The 24,538-nt window shown below is 32.9% G+C and overlaps 1 protein-coding gene across 3 annotated transcripts in view; it reads right to left on the bottom strand.

The window, feature by feature from the left end:
• CWC22 (CWC22 spliceosome associated protein) overlaps positions 1-24,538 on the bottom strand; it is a 55,794-nt gene that overhangs the window by 3,835 nt on the left and 27,421 nt on the right. For all 3 annotated transcript variants that reach the window (XM_060622020.2, XM_060622018.2, XM_078451128.1), the window contains 14 exons: positions 23,328-23,456; positions 21,636-21,804; positions 21,205-21,258; positions 19,281-19,416; positions 18,981-19,187; positions 18,825-18,887; positions 14,596-14,700; positions 13,136-13,217; positions 9,349-9,409; positions 5,776-5,853; positions 4,955-5,107; positions 3,151-3,278; positions 1,529-1,630; positions 1,213-1,433 (listed from right to left, as the gene is read on the bottom strand). In XM_060622020.2, the coding sequence (XP_060478003.1) occupies positions 1,213-1,433; positions 1,529-1,630; positions 3,151-3,278; positions 4,955-5,107; positions 5,776-5,853; positions 9,349-9,409; positions 13,136-13,217; positions 14,596-14,700; positions 18,825-18,887; positions 18,981-19,187; positions 19,281-19,416; positions 21,205-21,258; positions 21,636-21,804; positions 23,328-23,456 (1,688 nt within the window). The remainder of the gene's footprint in view (positions 1-1,212; positions 1,434-1,528; positions 1,631-3,150; positions 3,279-4,954; positions 5,108-5,775; positions 5,854-9,348; positions 9,410-13,135; positions 13,218-14,595; positions 14,701-18,824; positions 18,888-18,980; positions 19,188-19,280; positions 19,417-21,204; positions 21,259-21,635; positions 21,805-23,327; positions 23,457-24,538) is intronic.

Below are 24,538 nucleotides of genomic sequence, written 5' to 3'. Positions count from 1 at the left end.
GTGGGTAGCAAAGGACTTGAATAGCCATTTAACAAAAGGAAACTACCCAAATGGCCAATAATAATATAAAATAGTGCTCAATTTCATTAGCGATCAAGAAAATGCAAATTAAAACCACAATGCAATACCATGACATATGTACCAGAATGGTTAAAATGAAAAAGATAGCCAAGTGAAGTGTTGCAAGGTTGGGGTCAACTAGAGCTCTCATACACGGCTGATAGGGGCATAAACTGAAATAACCACTTGCAAAACTGGCCGTATCTACTGAAGCTAAATGTACACACAACCTACAACCCAGGAATTCGCAGTGAATCTCTAAGTACACACCCAACTGAAATGCATATGTGTATATATACATACCATATGTATATGTATATATATATGTATATTTATTTGGCTCAATGCATATGTATATATACACATACCAAATGTAAATAAGAGTATTCACGGGAATATTTCTAAATCTAAATTGTTACTGAGTAAAAGAGATGTTAAACTAACTGTAGCATACTCATATAGTGGAAAACTATACAGCAAAAAGAATGAACTATAATTAAATGCAATATTACAGATGAAGCTCACAAAAGTGATTGTGAAAGATAAGCCAGACAAAGGAGTTCACAAAACATAGTGATAAAGTTAAAAATAGGCACAACTAATTTATGGAATCACAAATGAGAGTAGTGGCTAACATGAGGCAGTGGACAGGGGAGTGGCAGTAGCTATTAACTCTTGTTATGGGTAGCTAGCACATGGATATGTTCTTCTCATGAAAATTTCTAGAGCTGTACACTTGCGAAGTATGTATGCATTCGATGCATGGCACGTGCCAGTAACTAACACAAACCCTCTAATTAAAGTAAAAAACTATAATTTATTTAAAATATAAACACCAGGAAAGCTGTAAGCTGGACTGCAGGCATTATGAATGTATGGTATTTCAGTCATCATTCAAATAAACATTTACCAATGAAATATCTTCATTTCTATGAAAAAGATTCCAACAGCCAATCTTAGCATTATAAATGATGTAATTCACTACAGACTCCAGCAGTGACAGATGATCATTTATATTATTAATCGTGGCTTTTAAACAACTGAACTCTAAAATAATTAAGCAATCAACTTATTTTCTTCCCTCACTGTAAACATCACCAGCAATATACTTGTTAGAAAAGAGCCCAATCAATTATAAATGAGTTTCAGTACCTGAGGCAGAGCTCTGACTACTGCTGGATGAAGAATCGCTTTCCTCACTGGAAGACTCCGAACTGCTATCACTGCTGTCCGATTCAGAGGCAGAGGAGTCAGACTCTGAAGATGAGGATGCGGAAGAGGAAGAGGAAGGAGAGGATTTATTTGGCTCAACATCTGGTTTCTGTGCCACAATGACCTTTGGTGTATTTTTGAGATGCTCACGCAATTCATCCCTAATTAAAGATACAACCTCTGTTAGTTTTTGCTCCAAAGGCAACTGTGGGATAACTTTATAAGATGAAAAAAAAATCCTGAAAATTATCCTTACGTTAAACCTCCAAGTCCTATAGAAGTAAAGAAGTTGATGGCAAACCGAGTGTTTCTTGGATTATCTCGGGGTAATAACCCTTCAAAAAATGGCTGTAGGGTTCTAAAAGAAGAAAAAAATGAACAAAAGAGAACACATTGCTTGAAGATTAAAAGGCAAAGTTCATATACAGTCATTTTTCAGATTTTCTATGTATTAGGAAATTAATAAATGAAATACAATCAAGGAGGTGATTTATATCATTTATTAGGTTAGACTACATGCTATCTAAATGAAATGAATAGGGTCAAGTCATAATTTACCATACTTGATTTCTATAAATGTACAACAGAGGATTTAAAAACATTTTTATACACCACACACATATTGTGCAACATATACAAACACACGTGCACACACACACAGTATGTGAATGTATATAATGCAAAGTAAAAACAAATCTCTGTTGTATACATATACCCACATGGATGCATGCACAGCACTATGCATGGCATTGGGGGTTGGGGAAAAATCGTCAACAAAAGGAAGAAGTGATGGATGAAGACTGCATGCAATTACTATTTCTATGGAGGGGAACAAACAGAAAACATTAATAGTACAAGGTGGTTTGGATGTGTCCTTTGGAGTGCTACACCGAATGACTAACCAGCAGAGTCAGGACAAACTGCTTCATAGAAAAAACTGACAAATAAGAATGAGGAAGAGTCTGATGGATAGACCAAGAGTGTATATTTCTAGCTCTGGAGGTTAGGAAGTATGAACGAGTGGAGCAATGTTGGTGCAGGCTGTGGAGGGGGGGAGATAAACCTGGTGAAATAGATGGAGAACAATAAGTAAGTCTCTGAAGCCAAGGGGAGTAGACAGAATAGCACAGAGAGGGCATGTTGAGCCCAGAATAGAAACTGTGGCGAAGAGGAGAGGGAGGCTGAAGAGCAGAGACCATGAAGAGTAAGGCAGAATGACAAGAAAGTGAGGAGCCACAGTGAGGAAGTGGTCAACTGTCTAAGGGAGGCTGGGAAGTGAGGGCTGTGAGGGCTGAGAAAAAGTACTTGATTTGGCAGATAGTCACTAAGAAATCTGAAAGGATGATTTCAGTAGTGTGAATGCAGTAGAAGCCGATGTGAGTGGCAGGAGGCAATGTGAATATACAGGAAATAAGAAAACTGGGATAGGGATTACACGATAGTTCTGGAATAAGGCCCTAATTCAGTGTAATAATGTGAACAATTACATGACTGAATCATCTGTATATATTCACAATTGTTCACTGATAACACAAAAATTAATATTCTAAGGTTCAAAATTAGCATTAAAAATGAAAATAAAACTGTAAGCACTCATTATTGGAAAACTCCAGTGGGCATGCAAAATAATCCTGTGTGTTATAACTAAATTCAAAGAGGCATTAATTCTGTGCTGTCTCTACTGGGACTAAAATCCATCACTAAAATTACATGTTGTCCTGTGCCACAGAACATGAGATTCAGAGTAGTAACTAACGGATGAAGAAAGTCCTAGGGGCTTACCTCTTGTTTTTACGACTAAGGGTGGACTTATGTCGCTAAAATGGAGGAAAATCCCTGAGTACAGTAAGAATAAAAAGTGCATAACGATAAACTTACTCATCCTTTAATCTTGCATTAAGTTTAGGAAGACCCATATATTCACACAATTCTTGGAAAAATATTTTAACAAAAATTCTACTGGATGATGTAGTGGTTTCCTCACTCAGCTTTATACATTCAAGAACCTGAAAATTAAAATTAAAAAAGACAAGTTTATTTTGTTCAAAAGATAAAATGACCAACACTGATAACCTGAAGTGTCTCTGAAGAATTATCTGTGAATATCTTTCTTTGTCCTAGTAAGTATTACTTCTTGGCAAAGTTTAAGACTACCTCTCTATGCTAATTTTCATAATGCTAAGATGCTACAGAAATAGAGTTCTTTCTTTCTTGAGTAATGTGCTTTTTATAGCAGAGATATATTCTGCCGTGAGTATATAATGCTGAAGCAAAGATTACTAGCTCCTAAAACTCACTCATCAAAACATGGATGTATAAGGGTTTGGGGCAAATTTCCACTTAGAGCATTAGGCTATAGTTTTGTATAGGACATATACGACAAGAGTAAAGACAGAAAGAGTGATGGCTTGTTCTGAATATTAAGATCGAGGCTTAAAAACGGGAAGTTCATGGAGAGAGGTTTTAGGGCAAATAAAAATAAAAGTAACCTCCAGTTTTTATGAGTTCTGTGTTCCAGAAACCCATTTGCTTCAATTGTTTAAAAACTTGATTTCATTTTCATTCCCAGAGGGAAAAGAAAGAAGTAAAAAAATTATTATGATCAGGCTCCTACGTCTGCTCACAAAATGCCTATTAGTACAGCTAGACATGTTTAGTACCTACAGTATTACAACAGTCCATCCAATGTTTATGAGCTCACTTTGTTGCTTCATTCTATCATCAGGTTGTGGTATTCCACAGTGTGATCCTTTTCTTTCTTTCTTCTTGGATGTAATTTCCTTCTTTCAATTTCACTTTTCTCATAACCTATCACTTTTTATTTTATATTAGCACTATGGGCATACCTTACCTTATATATTTCTTATGAAAGCAGAGACCATAAATAATTCACTCTGGATGCCCACTATCCCTCTCAAGTGACTAGGCTCTTATCTAGTAACTAAATGAATGGTTGTTGGATGAACAGAGGTTGTACAATAAATGCCAGTTTCATGAATGCATTTCAAATTCCAATCCAGTGTACATTTCTGTATCAAGAATATCTTATCTTGTTCTAAATAACTATGGCTACATGATACATGACCGCCAAAGTAAGATGTATGTGGTATATGAGTGTGCATGCATTTGTGCACACACAGAGAAGACAAAAATCTATTGTTTTCCCTGAAAACACCACTAGCTATCACTTTTAAAAAGCACTGTGATGTATGGACTGTTAATATCACCCCGGGTTGTATTTCTTAACACTCATGTTATTTACTTAGCTTCTCGATCTCACGTTATCTGAATATAGCCTCAAAGACTGCCATTACAGTAAAAGTTTGGTATATATTTCATTTTAAATCTTTTTTTTTTAATGTTTATTTACTCTTGAGAGAGAGACAGAGCATGAGCGGGGGGAGGGGCAGAGAGAGAGAGGGAGACACAGAAACCGAAGCAGGCTCCAGGCTCCGAGCTGTCAGCACAGAGCCCGACGCAGGGCTTGAACTCACTAACCGTGAGATCACGATCTGAGCTGAAGTCGGATGCCTATCCGACTAAGCCACCCAGGCACCCCAACTATACATTTCATTTTAAAGTACATTTCCTACATAGGAAAAGTACGGCTATACTATACTTAATACCTACTTGAGAATAACAGGATTAGGAAGGAAGTATAAATATCGATCCATCTACTTACACTCCATGGAAGTGAATCAGTGTATAAAAGGTGAGCAAACATCTTAGCAACATTTCTCAATTTGTTTGTTTCCAAGCGATGGATGGTATCATATTGTTCTTTGAATATACTTTCAAAGGATTCCATGTATTCTTTTTTTAGCATGCAAAATCGCTAATAAATAAAAAAAATTGAATGTCAGTACTACTAAAAGTTGACTGTCGATACCATTATGAGTATATCAGATCCTCCTAAATTTATTGAATCAAAAATTAGTAAATCTTTTATACATCACATTACTCAATCTTTTTGTGCTGTATGACAGAATGCTCAAAAAAAAAAAAGATAATATGTATCATCCCTATTTACTTGGGATTTATATGCTAAAACAAAATTATACAAGTATCTTATCACAGACACATACATTTGCATAGTACACAAATATATTTCTCTGTGGGTAGAGTTTAGATTTAAAAACTTATTTTAACTCATGATCTATTTGTGCTGCCTGAACATGCACTTGACTTCAAAAACAGCTTTGAGATTTTGAAAAGGCAACATTTAATTGTCCTCTTTGGGAAATTGTTACAAAGCATATAGAATCTCAAAAAGTTCTGGAAAAGACCTATGCAATGTTAAGGCACCACAAAATGAAGTAGGAAAGGAGGAAACTACACAGGGTAGGAAACCTGAGGAAGGGAAGAGCAACGAGCTTTTATCAGAGATATGCTATTGTATTAGACCAGACCACAAAGAAGACACAGTAATTCACAATAATCATGTTAAGGATTCCCTTAGTGATGCTATTAAATTCCAACAAGAAAAATGAGGCTGGAACTCACCCCAGCTAATAAGCCAAAAAATTTTTCATAGGTCCTTTGTTGGGCACAACAATCAAGTATCATGTTGCAGAGTTCTTTCTATTTGGAAAAAAAATTCATTAATGATTCAAAATACAATGAATCCATGCTATAATTTATCAATATGATAGAGACAGCCTGAATTTTTAAATAAGATTTTAAACACACAAAATTTCCTAAGCTTTGTGAACTTAAGTTATTAAGACAAAATAAAAAATTCAATCTATGTCAGGCCTATAGTTTTTCAAAGCCTTCAGTCTGGCTGACAGTTTCCAAGGTCATCTATGCTAATTAGATTATAAAATTCTCAATTCAAATTAAGTATGAACCACCTCAATAAAATCTACTATATGAAAAAGATACACCAAGAAAAGATTGAATAGATTATATTCTAAAAAGATTCTACACAAAATTTTTTAAAATATAGATCATCAATATACCACCTGACAGTTTAGTTACATACCTTTAAACTCAATTCTTAAGAATATATTTAATTAGTATGGAAAAGGTAGAAGATGAGTCTTTATTTAGGCATAAATAAGTACAGCTACAACATTAACTTAAATGACATTCTGGTTAATAAAGAAAAAATGTATTTAATTTTTTTTTATGTTTATTTTTTTGAGAGAGAGGGAGAGACAGAGTGTGAGCAGAGGAGGGGCAACGAGAGAGGGAGACACAGAATCTGAAGCAGGCTCCAGGCTCTGAGCCGTCAGCACAGAGCCCGACGCGGGGCTCGAACTTGCAAGCTGTGAGATCATGACCTGAGCCGAAGTCGGACGCTTAACGGGCTGAGTCACCCAGGCGCCCCAACAAGAAATGTATTTAAAAGAATAAAAAAAAAAAACACCTCTGTGGTTGGATTTGCTAGCCTCAAAATAAATGTTATACATATAGATCTATTGATAAATCTATACAAATAGATCAAATCATTCCATAACTGCTGGAATAATATATTGCCAATCAGCTATTTTTGTGCTTTGAAAATTCCTGTATACAAATTCTGTCGAACTATGGGTGCCTGGGTGGCTCAGACAGTTAAGCGTCCAACTTTGGCTCAGGTCATGATCTCTTGGTTCGTGGGTTCGGGATTTGCATTGGGCTCTGTGCTGACAGCTCAGAGCCTGAAGCCTGCTTCAGATTCTGTGTCTCCCTCTCTCTCTGTCCCTCCCTCACTAGCACTCTTTCTCTCTCTAGCTCTCAAAAAATGAATAAACGTTAAAAAAAATTATTTGGGGGAAAAAAAAATTCTCTTGAACTAATAAATGCAAGAGTAAATCCAGGACAGGAAATACCATCATCACAAATGATTTATAATTTTAAAATACTCAAATGAAATATCTAAATATTCAAACTGTATCAATTTCACTGATGATGAAACTCAGACAACATGGACACATCACTGGAGACAAAATGAAAATAGGCATATATTCATTCTCTGACCACTGCTGTAGTAGTGATTAAGTATCTTTTTCTACAAGACATTTATCAAAAAGTTAAAAATTATTTTTTCCAAATATAGTAACTGTAACATATCTGCTTTCTATAAATGGAAAGCCAGCCTACAAAATATAACATATACCCATTCAGTTCATTTTTACTTCTATTTAATTTTACCTTTATATTTTCAACTAGCATGGTAGCCCCTAGCTATATGTAGCTAATTAGTTACATTACTTAACATTACATAAAATTTCCATTCTTCGGTCACACTAGTCACATTTTCAAGTACTCAAAATCCGTATGTGACTAGTGGCTACTGTACTAGACAGTAGCCACTGAGTTCTGCCATATTATGTTAATTTGATATTAAAATGCATTTTCAACTCTTTCTACCAACATTGTATTTTACAATAACATAACAGTTAATCAGGTTTTAAACAATATAACATAGTAATATACTGATAGCATTGCTAATAAAGCCAGTGCTACTTGCAAAACAAATTACTTTCTTCCCTAGACTAAATGCAATTATAAGAGTTATTCCCTGTGGCTTAGAATAATTAAATATTTTAACATTTTAATTAAATATTATAGCAATTTCAGGAGCGTCTTCAGAGTGCATGAAAATAGATGTACTAAGACATTCTTCCAAATGCTATCAAAATATGTTGAGGTTAGTTCTAGAACAACTATCCTCTGAATTAGTATTAATAAAACGTATAAAGACTTAATTATACTCCTCAAATAATGTGACAAGATCATATAGTAATTTCAGTTTCAATTATAATTTTAAAGGTTAATTCCCTAAATTTCCTTTCAATGGTGACACATCAGGTACACCCAGGGTACAAATAGGTATACTGTTATTAATATACCAAAAAATAAACTTTAAGAGGGAAAAAAGAACTTTTTAAATTTGAAAAAATTATTTCATCTCAAAATTACGTACCATGGCATTTCAAGAAGAAATCTATAATCTAGAACAAAGGTTGGTAAACTTTTTCTATCATAGGCCAAATAGTAAATATTTTAGGCTTTAGAGGCCATACGGTCTCTGTTGCAACTAGTGAATTCTGCTGCTATAGGGTGAAAACAACTATACACGATCCACCAACCAATGGGCATGGATGTATTCCACTAAAATTTTATTTACAAAAATGGGCAGTGGGCCTGGGCTACAGTCTGCCAATCCCCATAACAGATCATATTTAAAGCCTTAAGACAAAGCACTCACACCTAATGGTAACAGCTCAGATAGACAAGATCTTTTAGAACTAGAAACGAAACTGCCTACAGTTGATATATTCACTCTGGAATCTCTGCTGGGTCTACCACATGTAAAGCAAGATGTGAAGAACAAAACCCTAAAAGCCTTGGCTCAGGTTCCAAGGATTTAAAATGCAGATGGGCAGGGAGCAACATACACAAGAATGCAACTAGCAAAAAAAACCAAGATAATCTACTCAATCCAGTCTTTACTATCTTTGGCATTAGGGTTCCATGATACTTTGAACAGTGAAGTATAGGGAGTTATAAGACTATGAGTCCCATGGATTAAGAGGGGGCTAATATGTACTTTATGGACCACTGAATCCCTGACACCTTGTAGAGTGTCTGACATGTAGTATATGGTAAACATAGACTGCTGAATTAATGAATGAAAAAAAATGACACAGATTCTTCCATATACAATTAAAGTAATGTAATAACATGTATGGTGACCTTTATAATTTCTACCACAAAAGAATGCTTGAGCACATTAAGTAGATGGGCTAAGCAATTCACTAAGGAACAAATTTCTTATTGTATTTAGGCCACCTATTTGATTTACAGGCAACCACTCAGAAACTCATGTAATGTGTAGTGGTTCTGACAGACTTCTTCCTTTTTCCCCCACATCCCATTTAAGGAGCCCATTTAATTCATTGCAATGAGTAACACTTATGAAACACCCTAGGACTAAGTTTCAAGTTACTTTAAAATTTTAGAATAACTACATTAAAAACAGAATATCCAAAACTGAGTTATTTCAATTCATAAAACCTATGAACTCCTTTAAACATTTTTATAAACTATATTATTTCCTAATAGAAGAAAAAAACATCAACTTACTGTTTGGCTTTCAGGAAACTCCATTTTCAGCAATTTGTGAGCACATTCTTCAAAATCTAAGCTGTAGAGATAAAACAGACACAATAGGTTAAAAACTTGCAGCATAGTTGAACTATGTTTTATAAAAAAGGATCTTACTTTAATAATTGTTTTAAACAAGTTTTTTACAGTAACTTCACAGTACTCTATTGTGTATAAACAAAAGACATAGCTCTTAATTCTACAAAGAATGAAGTATTGAGACATACTACAACATGGATGAACTCTGAATTATGCTAAGTGGAAAAAGTCAGATATAAAAGACCACATACAGTATGATTCCATTTATATAAAATGCCCAGAACAGGCAAACATATAGATACAAAGTGGACAAATTTTATTACACTGCTAACTACTTGCACTTATCTCTGACCCAAGTCAGGAAGAGATAAAGACGCTCCAGAGCCCATCATGACATCTAGGGCTTAATCACCACATTTACAAGTTATCTTGATTCATACTCAAACACAGTGCTTTTGTGTTACATTTTCAAAAACTAAGTATAAAAATAGTAAATAACCAAAATCACTTACAAGGAAAAAAACTGCTTTTATGCCATATAAGTTGCAGTAAAAATAATTCTAATATGCTTAAGAGAATTATCAAATTCAGTGTGAATTCAATTTAGGAATAATGCTAATATATTTGTACTTTTTGCAGAATGTTCAACCTTTATTCTTTTGATAACATCAGGATAAAATAATGGGAATGATTATGAATTTAGTTTTATAGTTCCTTTGTATTCCTTAGTTTCTGATACTTATTGAGCTTCATAAGCACAACAGAGTAATAACTGTGGATGGTACAATGTAATGGGATTAAGAAAAAAACTATAAAGAGAAAAGAAATATATCAAAAAGAGCTTTTGCAATGGGAAATATTAAATATCTAGCACTAAGATTAAAATATTAAACTACAGTTGATAAACTTCAAGAATATAGCAGTATTACCAAAAAGTATTTTGAAAGACACAGTGTTTTCTTTTCTAGTTTTAATTTTCCTCAAGAAAGAGCATTAGTATGCAGGAATAAACCCATGAAATTTCTGAAAAATAAGTAGTCAAGGAAAATATTTTACAACTGTCCTTTTATCTAGTAAGTACCAGGGAGAAAATTAACTGTATGATAGTCTCTTTTCCTTCTTGCTTTATTTTAAAAGTATTTGGTGACTCCCCATATCAAGATTGTTTTGAAGTTACACTAAACGTGAATATTAAATGAACTAAGTTTGATATTTCAGTTATCTTAGGTTGCTAAGTCAAATGAATTTCAGGTTTAACACAAATAAGTATTGAGGGAAGGGTACAGAAAAAAAGATTTTACATGATACTAGTTTTCAAGCTGTGTTTACAAATGGTTTTGTTGATGTTTCCAACCTAAGAAACTCTGATGGGCAACGACAGTCCCACCTCCTGATGCTACAGCTTCAAAAATGCAAAATCAGAGTGGAACATCATTTGAAAGCAAGAATAAACAGGAATGTCTACTTTTCAATAATAAAACCAACGGTGTTGTTTTATGTTTTGTGTCAATGAGAGAGGGTCATTTAGGAACCAGGATAGTAACAAGATGATAAAAAGAGTGCTGGTGAGATCAGTCAACAAGTCTAAAAGGAAAGAAATAAAAACAATAAAATCACTACACAGTTCAGCTGTCCGACCTTAGTTTTGTTTACAAGATTTCCGAAAGCAAACTGTATGATGCCCTCACTGCCATCTGACTTGATGAGTTATATTCCATTCTTGATTTATATTGTATTTCGTATAGATTGGTTTACTATCAATGTAAGACTAAAAAAAACTGGAAAAAGTAGACACAAAAAGTCTATAATCCAATTTCCTCTCAAGACAACCACTGTTGAGACGTTATATACTACTTCTAGAATCTGCCTACGTATTGAAACAGTGAAGAAAATACTACTGGTACAGTACTATACAGTCTATACAGTTTTTTCCCCACTGAACATTAAGTCAGACCACTTGCCCAAATCAGTAATAATTCCCCCCTAGCCTGATTTTCAATGGTGGCATAAACTGGACATTTTGTTATTTGTATTGGACAAGATGGTCTCTTTTTTTTCCATATTGAACAATTCTCTCTGTAATTTCTGTCAGTATGTATTTCTTTAAGAAATATAATGAAAAAGGATTGTCTAACGGCATGGACACTAAGCCCTTGATTCATGTTACCAAAAGGCTTTCCGCAGACAGTGTATCCCTTTAAATTCCCACCGATGTTTATATGTATCTCACTAAAATCATTAGTACTGAGTACTGTTGCTTTGGGAAAAAAACCAAAGTAAATCACTTTGCTGTTTTACTGACCAACAATAGCATTTATTGTTCTAGAGTGGTATTTATTTGATAACTTTATGTTTCAGGATCCCATTACATGAATCCCTCAACCATGTCCTTTAAACACCTTTCTGCTGAAGTCTGTGTGGTTCTTTCCTAAAATTTGTATGAGCTTTTAATTAAGTACAGCAAATTTTGTTATAAATAAATTATTTTTACTTGGCATTTGGGGGCTCAAAACTCTTAAAAAATACTAACATATAATAGAGTATTGCTGTTACTAGAGTTCTTACCACTCTGTAATTGTGACTGTGACCTAATGCTTTCTTGTTCAAATATTTCATGTGATTCAAGGATTATCAAGGTTTGGTAAGCTAAAAAAACAGTTTTATTTAAATACTTATTCAAAGAGCTCCACTGTAACTCTTTCAAAATTAATGTTAACAGCAATATTAAAGCAGTGAATCTACTGTTTACAAGTGATTACTGTTGAATTTGTAAAAAAGGATAAATGAAAGGTCAAACTCTAAGAATTTTTATCTGTAACAAAAACTCATTTTCCATTTTAAGTTTGTATGAAAAAATATTTAATAGTTTTTCTTTCATTTGAGAGGCAAAGAAATAGGTAAGGATAAACCAAAAATATTTCTAGCCAATGTTTTGCTTTTTAACTTTTCTTTCTGAAGATGAATCTAAGCCAAAAAGTTTTCAGACAGAATAAAAACAGGATGACTCCTACGTATGAATCATTTCTGCTATTACATCACATGAAATGGAAATATACAAAACCTAGTAAGAAAACAAAACTGAGAAAACATTCATCCTCCAGTGTAAAATGTAAACACTGTGCCCATTAAATCAATAGGTTGATTCGCATAAAAAACAACAGATGTACTAAGCATTTCATATTTCATTTATTTCTCTTCAAAACCAAACTCAGCCTTCAAAGGGAATAGGATATGCGTATGACATCATAGTAGTTCTTACTTAACATTACTTCAAAGGGTCCTCAAAACCTCCTAATTCCTATTTCCATTTATATTCATTTCCATCCGCACGGCAAATCAGTATCCAAAAGTTATCATAACAGTGTTTCTCTGCTTAGAATCAGAATTAGAAACCAAATTAAAAAAATGCTAAATTTCTACTACACAATTATATACTGTGCCAGCTCTATAATATAGAGTTGTTTTCAGGTTTTTATTAGTTATATTTAACTATGAGGAATGACAGTTAAAAGAACTCTGTTTAATTATGTAACATGAATAGACCTTCCAAATAAGAAAAGATAATTTTCCTTTGAATCAAAGAACCAACAGTAGGGATCTATGAAGTTGGGCAGGTAGTTTGAGAATCCCTGAAATGGTCTAGTTTTCTGTTATCAGATACTAAAAATTTCATTTTCTTTTCCATCTCCTGTGAAAAGCAAGGATCAACAGAGCTACAGTATCTTACCTTGACTGAATAGCAAGATAAATTGTACGACGAAATGAGACTAGATTGATTTCTGTTTTGTCATGAATAGTCACTTTTTGTCCTGAAAGAAATTAAACATAACCAATTACAAAACTACAAAAATAAATGTGAAGAAATGTACATGTATCTCTACATAATAATTTTTCATAAGTATTTAGAATCTAGTTTAATAATAATACTACTCTTTTCTGCGCAGTTCAAAGTAACCATTTCTAGTCTCTTGTCATATCTTAGAGTATTTTAATAACTGTGTCAGTTCAAAGAAGTCCAGAATCAAGCCAGAAATATTATTTTTGTTTCTGCGCCACTTGCTCATTTAGACACTATAAAAGGCAGCGCTCATGGTATTGTTTGCTAAGATATTATTTCTAGAGTTATAAACATGACAATTTGGAAGAACTGTAATTTACAGGTAGAAATTCAGTTTCAGAGAACACTGGATTATCATGACAGACTGGATGGGTCCATTTTAAATATGTGTATTTATCAAAATTTTCTCTTATCTAATTCATGGAAACTTCTCTTAGAAATATTTAATAGTTTTTATTTGAACAGTATTTTCACATGAAACAAAAATTCTAAAGTAAATGTAGTACACAGGTAGTTAGGAAACATTTTAAATAAGAAAGACACTGGAAAAATTGAATTTACTTTTATAAAATATGTTGCAGAAAACTAATTACACTTCAAGACAGAACTAAAATGCATTGTGTCTTAGGAGGAAAAGATATACTTTTAATATTTTCAAGTATGTAATATAAGTAAATAATGACCAGTGTATGTACGTTCTGATGTTTAACTGAGACTTAACCAAACTAAAGTTCTGAGCTTACTTTTCTGTGAAATAAAGCAATCAAAGCTAAAGAAGATCATGCCTGCTCTGTGCAAACACAGCTTCTGGCCTCCCCACTCTATTTTGCCAAAATGAATAGAAAATACCTCATCACTTTCATGTATCACATTCATGCCAGGGTTGCAGAAATCACATGCACTCAACATGAATGCATCTTTTTCACAGTTTATAGTCACATGCATAAAATGTCAAATTAAAATTATGCTGATATTAAAAAAATGATTTCCTTGTTTAATACTTTTAGAGCAGAGTTTTCAACCTTAGTAATACTGACTTTACTGGCTAGATAATAATCTGTCCTGGGGGGCAGTCTTGTGACTTGTAGTATGTTTAACAGCATCCCTCGCCTCCAGCTACCGGATGCCAGTAGCAATTCCCAGGCCTCCACAGATTTTATTTTAGAAGATTACATTAGAATTAATTTATTAATTAATTTTAAAGGATAATGTCAGTTTAATAAATTAAATAATATAATACATAAATAATAAATTTAATGAACAATCCTAATTTATTTTAGAGGATTACATTAAAATTAATTTAATTTCAGAATATTTTACAGTATTATTTGAACGAGCTACACTTTTACCTTCTTCATCTTCTTCTCCCTCTTCCTCCTCTTCTTCCTCTTCCTCTTCACTACTTCCAGCATCTTGGTCTGTGTTTGAGTCACTATCTCCTTCATCAAGAATTTCTACCAGAACAAAGTATAGGAAAGTATCAGTGAGCAAGTGATACACATGAATCTCATTCTGAGAAGATAATTCTCAGTTGGCCGAAATCCATAGTGTTGTTCCAGTTTACCACCCAACAAAGATGATCACCCCGGCCTATGTTATTGCCTAGGTGGTCAGAGAGCCGTATGTATCATTCTTCTGCCAGCTAGAAAATGGTCATAAAATAAGGAAGGGATGAAAAGAACAAAGAAATAGTAGATGAAGGTTTTCCAAAAGAGCAAGACCACTGGAAAAATAAATTATGAATGGAAACAGGTACACTGGAGTCAAAATAATAGTTCAGCATCAAAAAAGAGATCATCTACTATAAAACGCTAATGCTAGATCTAGGAAAAAAAGAATTTAGGGTAAGAATGTTTTGTGAAAGATTAAGAACGAAGAAAAAATAATTGCATAATTTAGTGTTTAAATAAACAGTGATGAGATTTTTATTCTTATGTATACTTAAATAGAACATTACAATTAATCTAAAGACTTTCCATATGTAAACAGAAACAAGTTTAAAAGCCTTAAAAAAAACTAGTAAGATAAGCGCTTCACTGCAAAATTGCTTCTTAAAATACAACTCACCTTCAGAAGGAGATGAAAACAGTGATGTAAATCAGACACTACGTGGGTCCAGTCACCATATTAACAGTTAACAAATGACAAAAACTAAAATTGTATTTTGCCCAATGGTGTCCTCTATTAATCAGATAAAAGATTTTACAAACCTGGCTAATACTTCACTTCTGCATTTCTATTACAATCAGAGATTTTAATATAAAGTTTTGGGGTGAACTTATTTTTAGGAAAATTCTACTTTCTCATATTTAACTGAGCACTATAAATCAGGAGCTACATATAACATTTAATGTTAGCAGAAAACTTCCTATCTTAAAAAATAAATCATTTTATTAAAATGAAGAGGTGTCATTCAATCCTTAGCTGATACACAAATCCCAAGAATACTTCTAACAAATGTGACTTCAAGTAATAATCTAATGTGTCTAGTTTCCCATTATATAATGTGGCTTAGACAGACTTTTAAGAGAGGAAACTATTTAGCATTCAATAGTAGGAAGACAGGCACTCCTGCTGTTTTCCCAAATGCTGTAAGACCTAAAACACAAGTGCACCTGGGTCACTCTAAGGTGCTAATTACTAAAGCTGTGCCCACTTCCTGCTGTGGCCATTTTTTTTTATGCCAGTTCTAGAACATTTTATGAACGAATGAAGGTCAAATGAATTGTCTAGTCGTTTACATCATCCTCTCCTCATCTCTCCACTTTAGAATCTACTTACTGAAATCACTTAGGCAATGACAATTGGATTTCATTAACTGAATGAAGCAGTGGTTTCAAAGTATGCTCTGTGAGTCCCTCGGGGGTCAGTGAGGCCTGTCAGGTGGTCTGCGAGGTCAAAATTGTTTTCATAACAATACAAAGACATTATCTGCCTTTTCACTGTGCTGACATCTACAGTGGCCCAAAAGCAATGGGGGTTGAAACCACTGCAACCTGAGCACAAATCAAGGCACCAGACTGCACCAGTCACTGTGTTCTTTACTGCCATGCTCTTGCAGGAGGTTTTAAAAAGCCAGTCTGACTTAAGAATGCCCTTGAAGAGGAAGGGCATTTCATTTCATTAAATCTCAGTCCTTATGTGTAGGCATACATAGGCATGAACAACAAAACATGAAGTTCATGTACGGCCCTTCTGTTAAAGACAGATGCACAATGGTGATGGTTATCTTAGAGAAAAGCACATATGTGACTGCTTGACCTGCCACAGGAATTTGCTACATTTTTCATTTTTACTTGACAGAATGGCTGATGTTAGTTGTTAGGCATTTTGTCAGACATTTTCTCAAATATAAACAAAGTGAGACTGTCACTTCAAGGAAAACAATTAAAAATATTTACCCCCATGATAAAATCAGAATTCTCAAGAGAAAATTAGAGTTTTAGAAAACTCGTATCCATTCTTGTGAGCTTGACAGTTTCCCAATACTCAGACTTCTCTGGTAAGACAGGTGGCAATATTAATAAATGTGATTTCTTGATACTGTGCTAATTTAATTTTGATAATGTTAACATGTTAACACTTGGAAGATATGCATAACTGCGTGAACTGCTATTTCCCAAATGATCAGTGGAGCATGTTACGAAATCATGCATGGGTAAAAGATCCATTCAAAGTGATATGCCAGGGGATTTTAATGTAATAGAGTATGAAAATTCATGAATACTGTTTCAGGTTTCACATTTCAATTAATCTTTAAGAAACTATCAGCTTTTGGGGGCACCTGGGTAACTTAGTCAATTAAGTGTCCGATTCTTGATTTCGGGTCAGGTCATGATCTTATGGTTCATGTGACTGAGCCCCACTTTGGGTTCTGTGCCCACAGCATGGAGCCTGCTTGGAATTCTCTCCTATTTCTCCTTCTCTCTCTGCTCCTCCCCATCTTGCATTCTCTCTCTCAAAATAAATAAACATTAAAAAAAAAAAAAAAACACCCAAAACTATTAGCTTTTAAGTACAGGCATACTCTTAAGGAAGAATATACACATTATCTGAAAAGGCTATTAAAATGCTTCTCTCTTTTCCAACCACATATTATCTGTGAGGCGAAATTTTTTTCCTATACATCCAAACAACCTATTGCAATAGACTGAACACAAACAATATGAAAATCCATTTCCTATTAAGTCAGATATTAAATTGTACAAAATATATGAAACATGCCATTTTTCTTAAATTTCTTTTGTCTCATAAAGTAGTCATTAAGAGTAGAAAGGGATTTTGAGTTCAAAGAGTTTAAGAAAGTGCTACAATTAAAGAAAGTACCACTTTCCTGGCACTGCCCAACTGCTGATATCGTAAGGAAACGGATGGAGAGTTCCCAAGTTAAAAAAAACAAACAACAACAACAAAAACAACAGGTATGGTAAAAATTCCATAAATCCATTTAGCATCTTTGAGGGATACTGTAGAAAAGGAAGTTCATAAGAAAAGAAGGCAAAATGGGTCCAAGGAATTCTCCATGTTTAGAAATTAAATTATAATAGCAAAAGGAATCTGGCCGTTGCAGTGAAATGCCCCTAGGAACCTGGTACCTAAGAAGAGAAATCTATTTATTGAACCAGATTTGTAGAATAATGTATAGAAATGTGAAGCTGCTTACACTTTACTTGCTATTTCATTCTACTTCCAAATGACTAAAATAGGAGATGCAGGCAGTGACAGAGCTCTAGGCTGCCTGCTTGCTTCCTGAGAGATTTCAGAACAGTAAGTACTTCTCACACAAAATCACAGCTTGAGGGAAATGGAACTCATAAAATTGTAATTATAATATAATTATATAGGTAATTCTGAATATTAGCTTTAGAAGAAAAATGATACAAATGTGAAAAAAAAACATTGCCTAAATACTGGCTCTACACTTTATTTATCCTTAAACAAGTAACATTTACATCAAACAAGTTTTGTAACTTGTTCTAGGTCACTTAGCTTGTAAAGGCAGACAAAATACAAACCAAAGTCTGTCCAAAGTTAGTGTTTACAATACATTGGCAACATACAAATGATAATAATAACCAATTTATTGACCATTGATACCCTGTCTGGAATTGATTGATTTTATCAGGATATCAATCTGCTCTCAAGAAATAATAAAGTACAGCACTTTATAATAAAAGAATAGCATTTAGTTGATCATTAAATCAGGGGTAAACTTAAGTACTAATTCTTAGGTGGCAGTGAAGTTAAAATGAAAACCACCAGTAATTCTTAAGTGGTAGTAAATAAAATAAAGGCCATTAGTAATATATGGATATTTCTTAAGAGGAATAAGACTTAAGGGCTGTATAATTTAAACACAGGGAAAGAGGAGAGGGACAAAGAGGTACATAATTTAGAATGAAGTAATACCACCAACAAGCACTAGGCAGAATACTAATGCATGGGGAAAAAAGTGAAGAAAATGGCTTCATAAGAGCAGAGATTTCATCAGGTCAGTGATCTAAACCTTTCTATTAGTATTATAGAGCTACATGAATTGCTTCTACTAATCCAAAATAGACTATAAAATTCTACCTACCTTTCTTAATAGCTTTGTACTTCTCTTCATTCTCCATGAAATTAGGATCCATCTTGAAAACATCTTTAAAAAAAGAAATTAAAAAATACTGTTTATTTTCTATACTTACATTTGTTGGTGTCCCATGTCCCAAATCTCCCCCAACCCCTGACTCACTAAGAACATCTTCTGGATTATAGTCATCCTCCAGAGGAAGCATATGAGTGAACTGATCATCTTCTTCTACTAAATCAAGTCCTTCTAGGATAACAGGGTGGTCCTTAAATCCATCCTTCCGTACAGCAAACATCACTTCAATCATATACTGAACTCTTTTATCAATTTCAGACTCATGGAGAATATTTCGGAGGCGCTCAAATATAGCTAAAGTTAAAATCAAAGGAAAAAACAGGAAAATAAGCAAAAAATATAATACTCAAGCCAAAGCTCGATATCAAACTGAGAGCATATACTTGCCATTGATTCCTCTTGGTGACACCTGTGTTAATTTAAGGCCACATTCCTTGAGAAAACCAATAGCTACTTCAACACTATCGTCAGTTGGTCTTTCCAGGAGCAAAGTGAGCATCTCTAGGCATAAAACTTCATGTGCCTTAAACAGAATGAAGACATATGGAATAGAGAAAATATTTTTAAATACATTAACCTACTATTAATAGTAATTTAAAAAATTAGCAAATCTTGTTTTTGCAGTAATAATATTATACATTTGATGAGCAAAGTTTTATAATGCATATAGAAATACTCCAAATATGGGATACAATTTTTTTTACTTTCATTATGCATCTGTTAAAAATTTCCAGATGATTGTTCCAAAAATCTAAATTATACTGAATACAACTATTTGATTTATCTCCAGAAGAAATAATTCTTCTTACACACTACATGTATCAAACAATATGTTTATAGGAAATGCCATAATTAACTTCCAAATATAAGTTAAAAATTATGTACTAATTTTTTACAATCACTATGTGAAGAATAGTAATACTATATTTTTTCTAATACACTTCTTCACAACCACAAGTCTTTACAGCCATTTCCCAGGTCATTCTATTAGCCACTCTGTTATTTAGCAAATAGTTCATAAATTATATGAATGATTTTATCCAAAAATAACTGTTTCTGGTACTCAAGGACACTTTTGAAATACTTCCCTCTATTTTTTTTTTTTTTTTTTTTTAACTAAATCAAGTTATTTACACTGGTCACGTTTGAAACTTAGTACTTCTAAATAATGCCAGGAAGGGTGGGAATAAAATTCTCCTGAGAAGCTTTGCTGTGAAAAGAAAATGTACCGGGAGGCACTTTTAAGACACTCTCTATATGCCTTTCTAAGGTTGAATCCTTCTTTGAGATGGGGAGGGAAACAGTCTAACTCTTAGGAAAATATTCTTTCCATTGAGCACAATATCAAAAACACGTCTTAACAGTCTTATATCAGTGATTAGAAAATATTGCCTTGTACCAAAATTGAGAAGATCTAAAATATTTAACATTTTAACTGTTTTGTAGCAATGCCAAAAATATCTTCAAAATGAGTGTAGTTAATATACATTCAAAACTAAAACTTACTATCTGTTCTGTTATAGGCACGTGAAATTAAGTCTCCATTGTCTTAAGAAGCAGGTTAGCATTGTAGTAATTTAACTTATTAGGTTAAAATCTAATAGATTTCTAAGAGTGAACACTGGAAAGAATTTCATGTAGGAAAGAATTAAAATATTAATGGTAGATAAATAAGATTAAGTGTGACTTCAAAATTCTTCATCTTATATGTAGAAAGAAACCTTTTGAGTGCTAATAAGAGCAACTTTATTATTTTCAAGTTTAAACAGAAATTAAATTAAAAAAAACCCCTCTCAAATAGATCAATGGATGAATACAAAATAATCATAAAACCTGAACAATAAAAAGACAAAACTATTTACATTTAAAACAGATTAAAATTACTTAGAATTACTTAAAATTTGTATTTTATAAACTGATTCTAAGAATATATGACTTTGCAGAGAAAAGAATTTCTTATAGAATAGAATATCAGCATGAGGTTCTCAAAACAACAGGTACAGGAGAAAAGAGTAGAAGAAATATCAACTTTATTGTCTTATAAGTATGAGTAAATTACATTCTTTGAAGGAATAATTTATAGTTGAATAACCACATATAGTATTATCAATGTGATAAAATACTGTTCTGTGTTCCTCTTTTTATTCAAGAATGTTAAACACGTTTATTATAGTTTTAAAACTAAAATATCATCCAAGATACTTTTCTGAAAGACTACAAGGAGAAACAAAAATAGAGATGTATCAATGAAGTGGCATCAAGCATGTGGTCTAATGCCACTGAACGGGATCAAGTATTAAAAATTACTTACCACGTTTTGGTTAATAAGATGTGCCACAAATTTTGAAGCAGTAAGACAAAGTTGCTGAAAAGTGAACAGAGACAAAGTTAATCTATAAACTAAAACCAATTTTCAGTTAACTACTGAATCTCCAGCTCACTTACACACTACTTAAAATATGTAGCACACAAACGTAATTTTTATAGTACAGAAAGTTATAAGATAAAAACTATTACATGTGAAATAGTGCCGTTTCTGGCTAAATAATTACAATTCTGCAGTTATAGCCATTGTGTCTGTGGCTCATCATTAGTCGCCAGGGATATTTAATAAAACAAAAAAATGTTCTCATGAAAGGAATGCAAGGAATTCCTATGTAGCAATCAATATTGCTTACCACTGTTGATAATAGATTAGTCTGTCCCTATGTGGCAGGCAATTTACAAGCCCATAATATATACCTTATCATTTCTTCGATAGCCTTTTCGAAAATTAAGAATTAACCTCTTGAGGATTAATTCTCCGATTTGTGGAAATTTTGAGTTGATAATTGCCACTAATGCTGCATAAACATGGGTGAAGATCGGAGAAGCACTCTGTGCTTGCAAAACAGATCTGGACAGCAGGCCTCTGTTTAAAAAAGAAAAAAAAGAGTCAATAATCACCAAATTAATTAAAAGAAAAAAAAACATTTAAAATCCAGCAATATGACTCATCTGTAAATAAACACAATAGCTAAAACTGGACTAAATCTTCCTCACCTTATCTAGTCTTACTGATAAACAAAAACTTTTGAAAAACAAAACTTCGAATCTGTGTTTTTAAAACAGCTTTGTCTACAATTATTTTCTTCAAAAATTTTTTTTCTCTAAATTCCTCTTTTCCTTACTTATGTCTCTTCGATCTAATCATGAATTTGAGTTTTTAAAGCATTTTATACTAATATGTTTTACATCTTCAAAAAAGTGAAGGAAAAAAAGATCTGCATCAAAAACTAAAATTAGAAGTTGAATTTCCACTATGAGCCCATCATTTATATAAAATTAATTCTGTGATTAAAGACAAATTTGGATGGTTTCCATCTTTAAGCCTATGTTAGTAAAATGAAGATTTGGAATACTGCTACGAGACAGACATAGTTAAAGCATTGCAAGAATAATAATGCTAAAAACAATGACAGGAAAATATAACATTCCACTTCTAATTCATTCTGAAGTAAGCATGGTTGTATATGCATTTGATAAGGGGAGAAATGCAAAGTGAGCTAACTGAAGAGTTATTTTTAGCAATGTAATGACAAATAATTACCGGATTGCCAAAAGGCAGGAAAACAATATCTTAACAGTTATTAGGTTTAACTTTGACAACTGAATCACCAGAGTAGAAAATGAGAAAAGAACACCCAGCTTATAAAACTGTGAGATCTTAAGCAACCCATAAAGCTTCTGCTGCTTTCTGACTAAAACGGGAGAGCTCTACCTACCTTTTAAGGACAGTGGGTGCCTCTTGGTCAACTTTTTATATCCCCACAACATGCTACACCTTACTTTATATGACCTCCCCACAATGTTTTTGAGATGATAAATCAAGGTCATGTGAAATGACATAGAAAAGCATCCCTCAGATTTTAAAATAAAAAATAGCATATGAAATATTTCTATTTCCTGACCCTTTTAAAATCATGACCATTTAAAACCACAGAGAAAATGACTGTCACTCCCTTCTGCTTTTCTAAAATTTACCACTGATTTTTCTCATTTCTTTCCCATTCTCACTTTGCTTTCATTAGAAATGAACGTTATATAATAACATTTTAATAATAAATAAATATAATATAAATATAATAAAAATATAATAAAATATTCATTATTCCTCATGAGTTTAAATTAGAAGTATTCAGTAAACAAATATCTGCCCCAAAATCAGTATGTGACATCAAACCTTCTCAAAAAGCAAAAACTCCATGCAATTTCTAACAGTGAAGCACAAGTTATTTGTTAGTAGTTTACATTTTTACAAGAACTGCATTTTAAATAATTATTCTCAACTACTATTAAAGCAGCACAATGAATCAGTGATTACTGTCCATGTGGATATTATGTTCCTTTGAAAAATTGCTATGAAATACTATAAATAAAATAGTTGATGCTTACCTTCCTCTAACTATATTTTCTTGAAGAAGTTCTTGAATAATAATACCTATATTAGAAATGTTGACTTTGTTGATAAGACCATTGATTGACTTCTTTAGGGCCTCCCAACTCATCCTCTGGTATGCTAAGCTAAAAAGAATTGATTTTAATAAAATGAAAACTTACACAATGATTACAATAACAAGAGGTTATAATAAGAACTTAAAAAATACTTAGTGTTCCTTTGTTTTTAACATTATATTCACAAATGACTTCAAAGTGCAGTAAAATATATGACTATATGACTACAAATACATAGATTATATCCTAAACCATATTTGATGTTCTATACATATGATGCTCATCTATAGATCACTTCTCTTTAATAATATAATAAAATTATGTAAGGATAATGTTTTATTCTTATATCCATGTACATTACAAATCATAACATCCATTTATTAGATTCAATGCATATTTATTTTACATTATAACATTCACTTACTTTAAATTATCTTTAAAAAATATTTAAAAATGACAGTTTTAAAAAATTTAAATTATAATATGAAGTATCCAAATATAAGCCATAAAAAGGAGATTTTTATTATGACCTTTCTCATAAAAGCATGAAAAAGAAAACAAATATTTTAAACTATAAAGAAATGGTAAAATTTACAGGAAAAGGGAAGGTCACATGAAATCATAGGGCTGAAAGACTGTTGTATTTTAAAGAACATCTCTACATTTAGGCAGTAATCCCACAGCTATATTGGCTGTTTTTTAACTTAGATCTCAGGCAAATAATTTAGCCTAATTGGGTTTATTTTCTTTTAAAGTTCTAAAATTTTATGGTTTTTACATTTATTTCTCTGTGAAATATGATTTCACCTGCAGAAAGTCATATCTTTTTTTTCTTATACTTCTCTGGCAGTCTGGTGAAGCTGATGGACTTCTTGGAATAATATATATAAATATATAGGACTACAAAGGATAGCAATCATATTTAAATAGTTTTCAAAGCATGAAAAGAAAAAAAGTTTGATACAATATTCTATGTGTGTGTGTTTTTTAAAAATATTTATTTTTGGGAGAGGGAGAGAGACAGAGGGCGAGTAGGGGAGGGGCAGAGAGAAAGAATCTGAAGCAGGCACCAGGCTCTGAGGTGTCAGCCCAGGGCCCGATGCCGGGCTCAAACTCATGAACCGCAAGACCATGACCTGAGCTGAAGTCGG

Source organism: Panthera onca, chromosome C1 (assembly GCF_046562875.1).
Source record: "Panthera onca isolate mPanOnc1 chromosome C1, mPanOnc1 haplotype 2, whole genome shotgun sequence".
NCBI classification, from domain to species: Eukaryota; Metazoa; Chordata; class Mammalia; order Carnivora; family Felidae; genus Panthera; species Panthera onca.
Note: the sequence above shows the minus strand (reverse complement) of the source record. Positions and strands in the feature narration are given on the sequence as shown.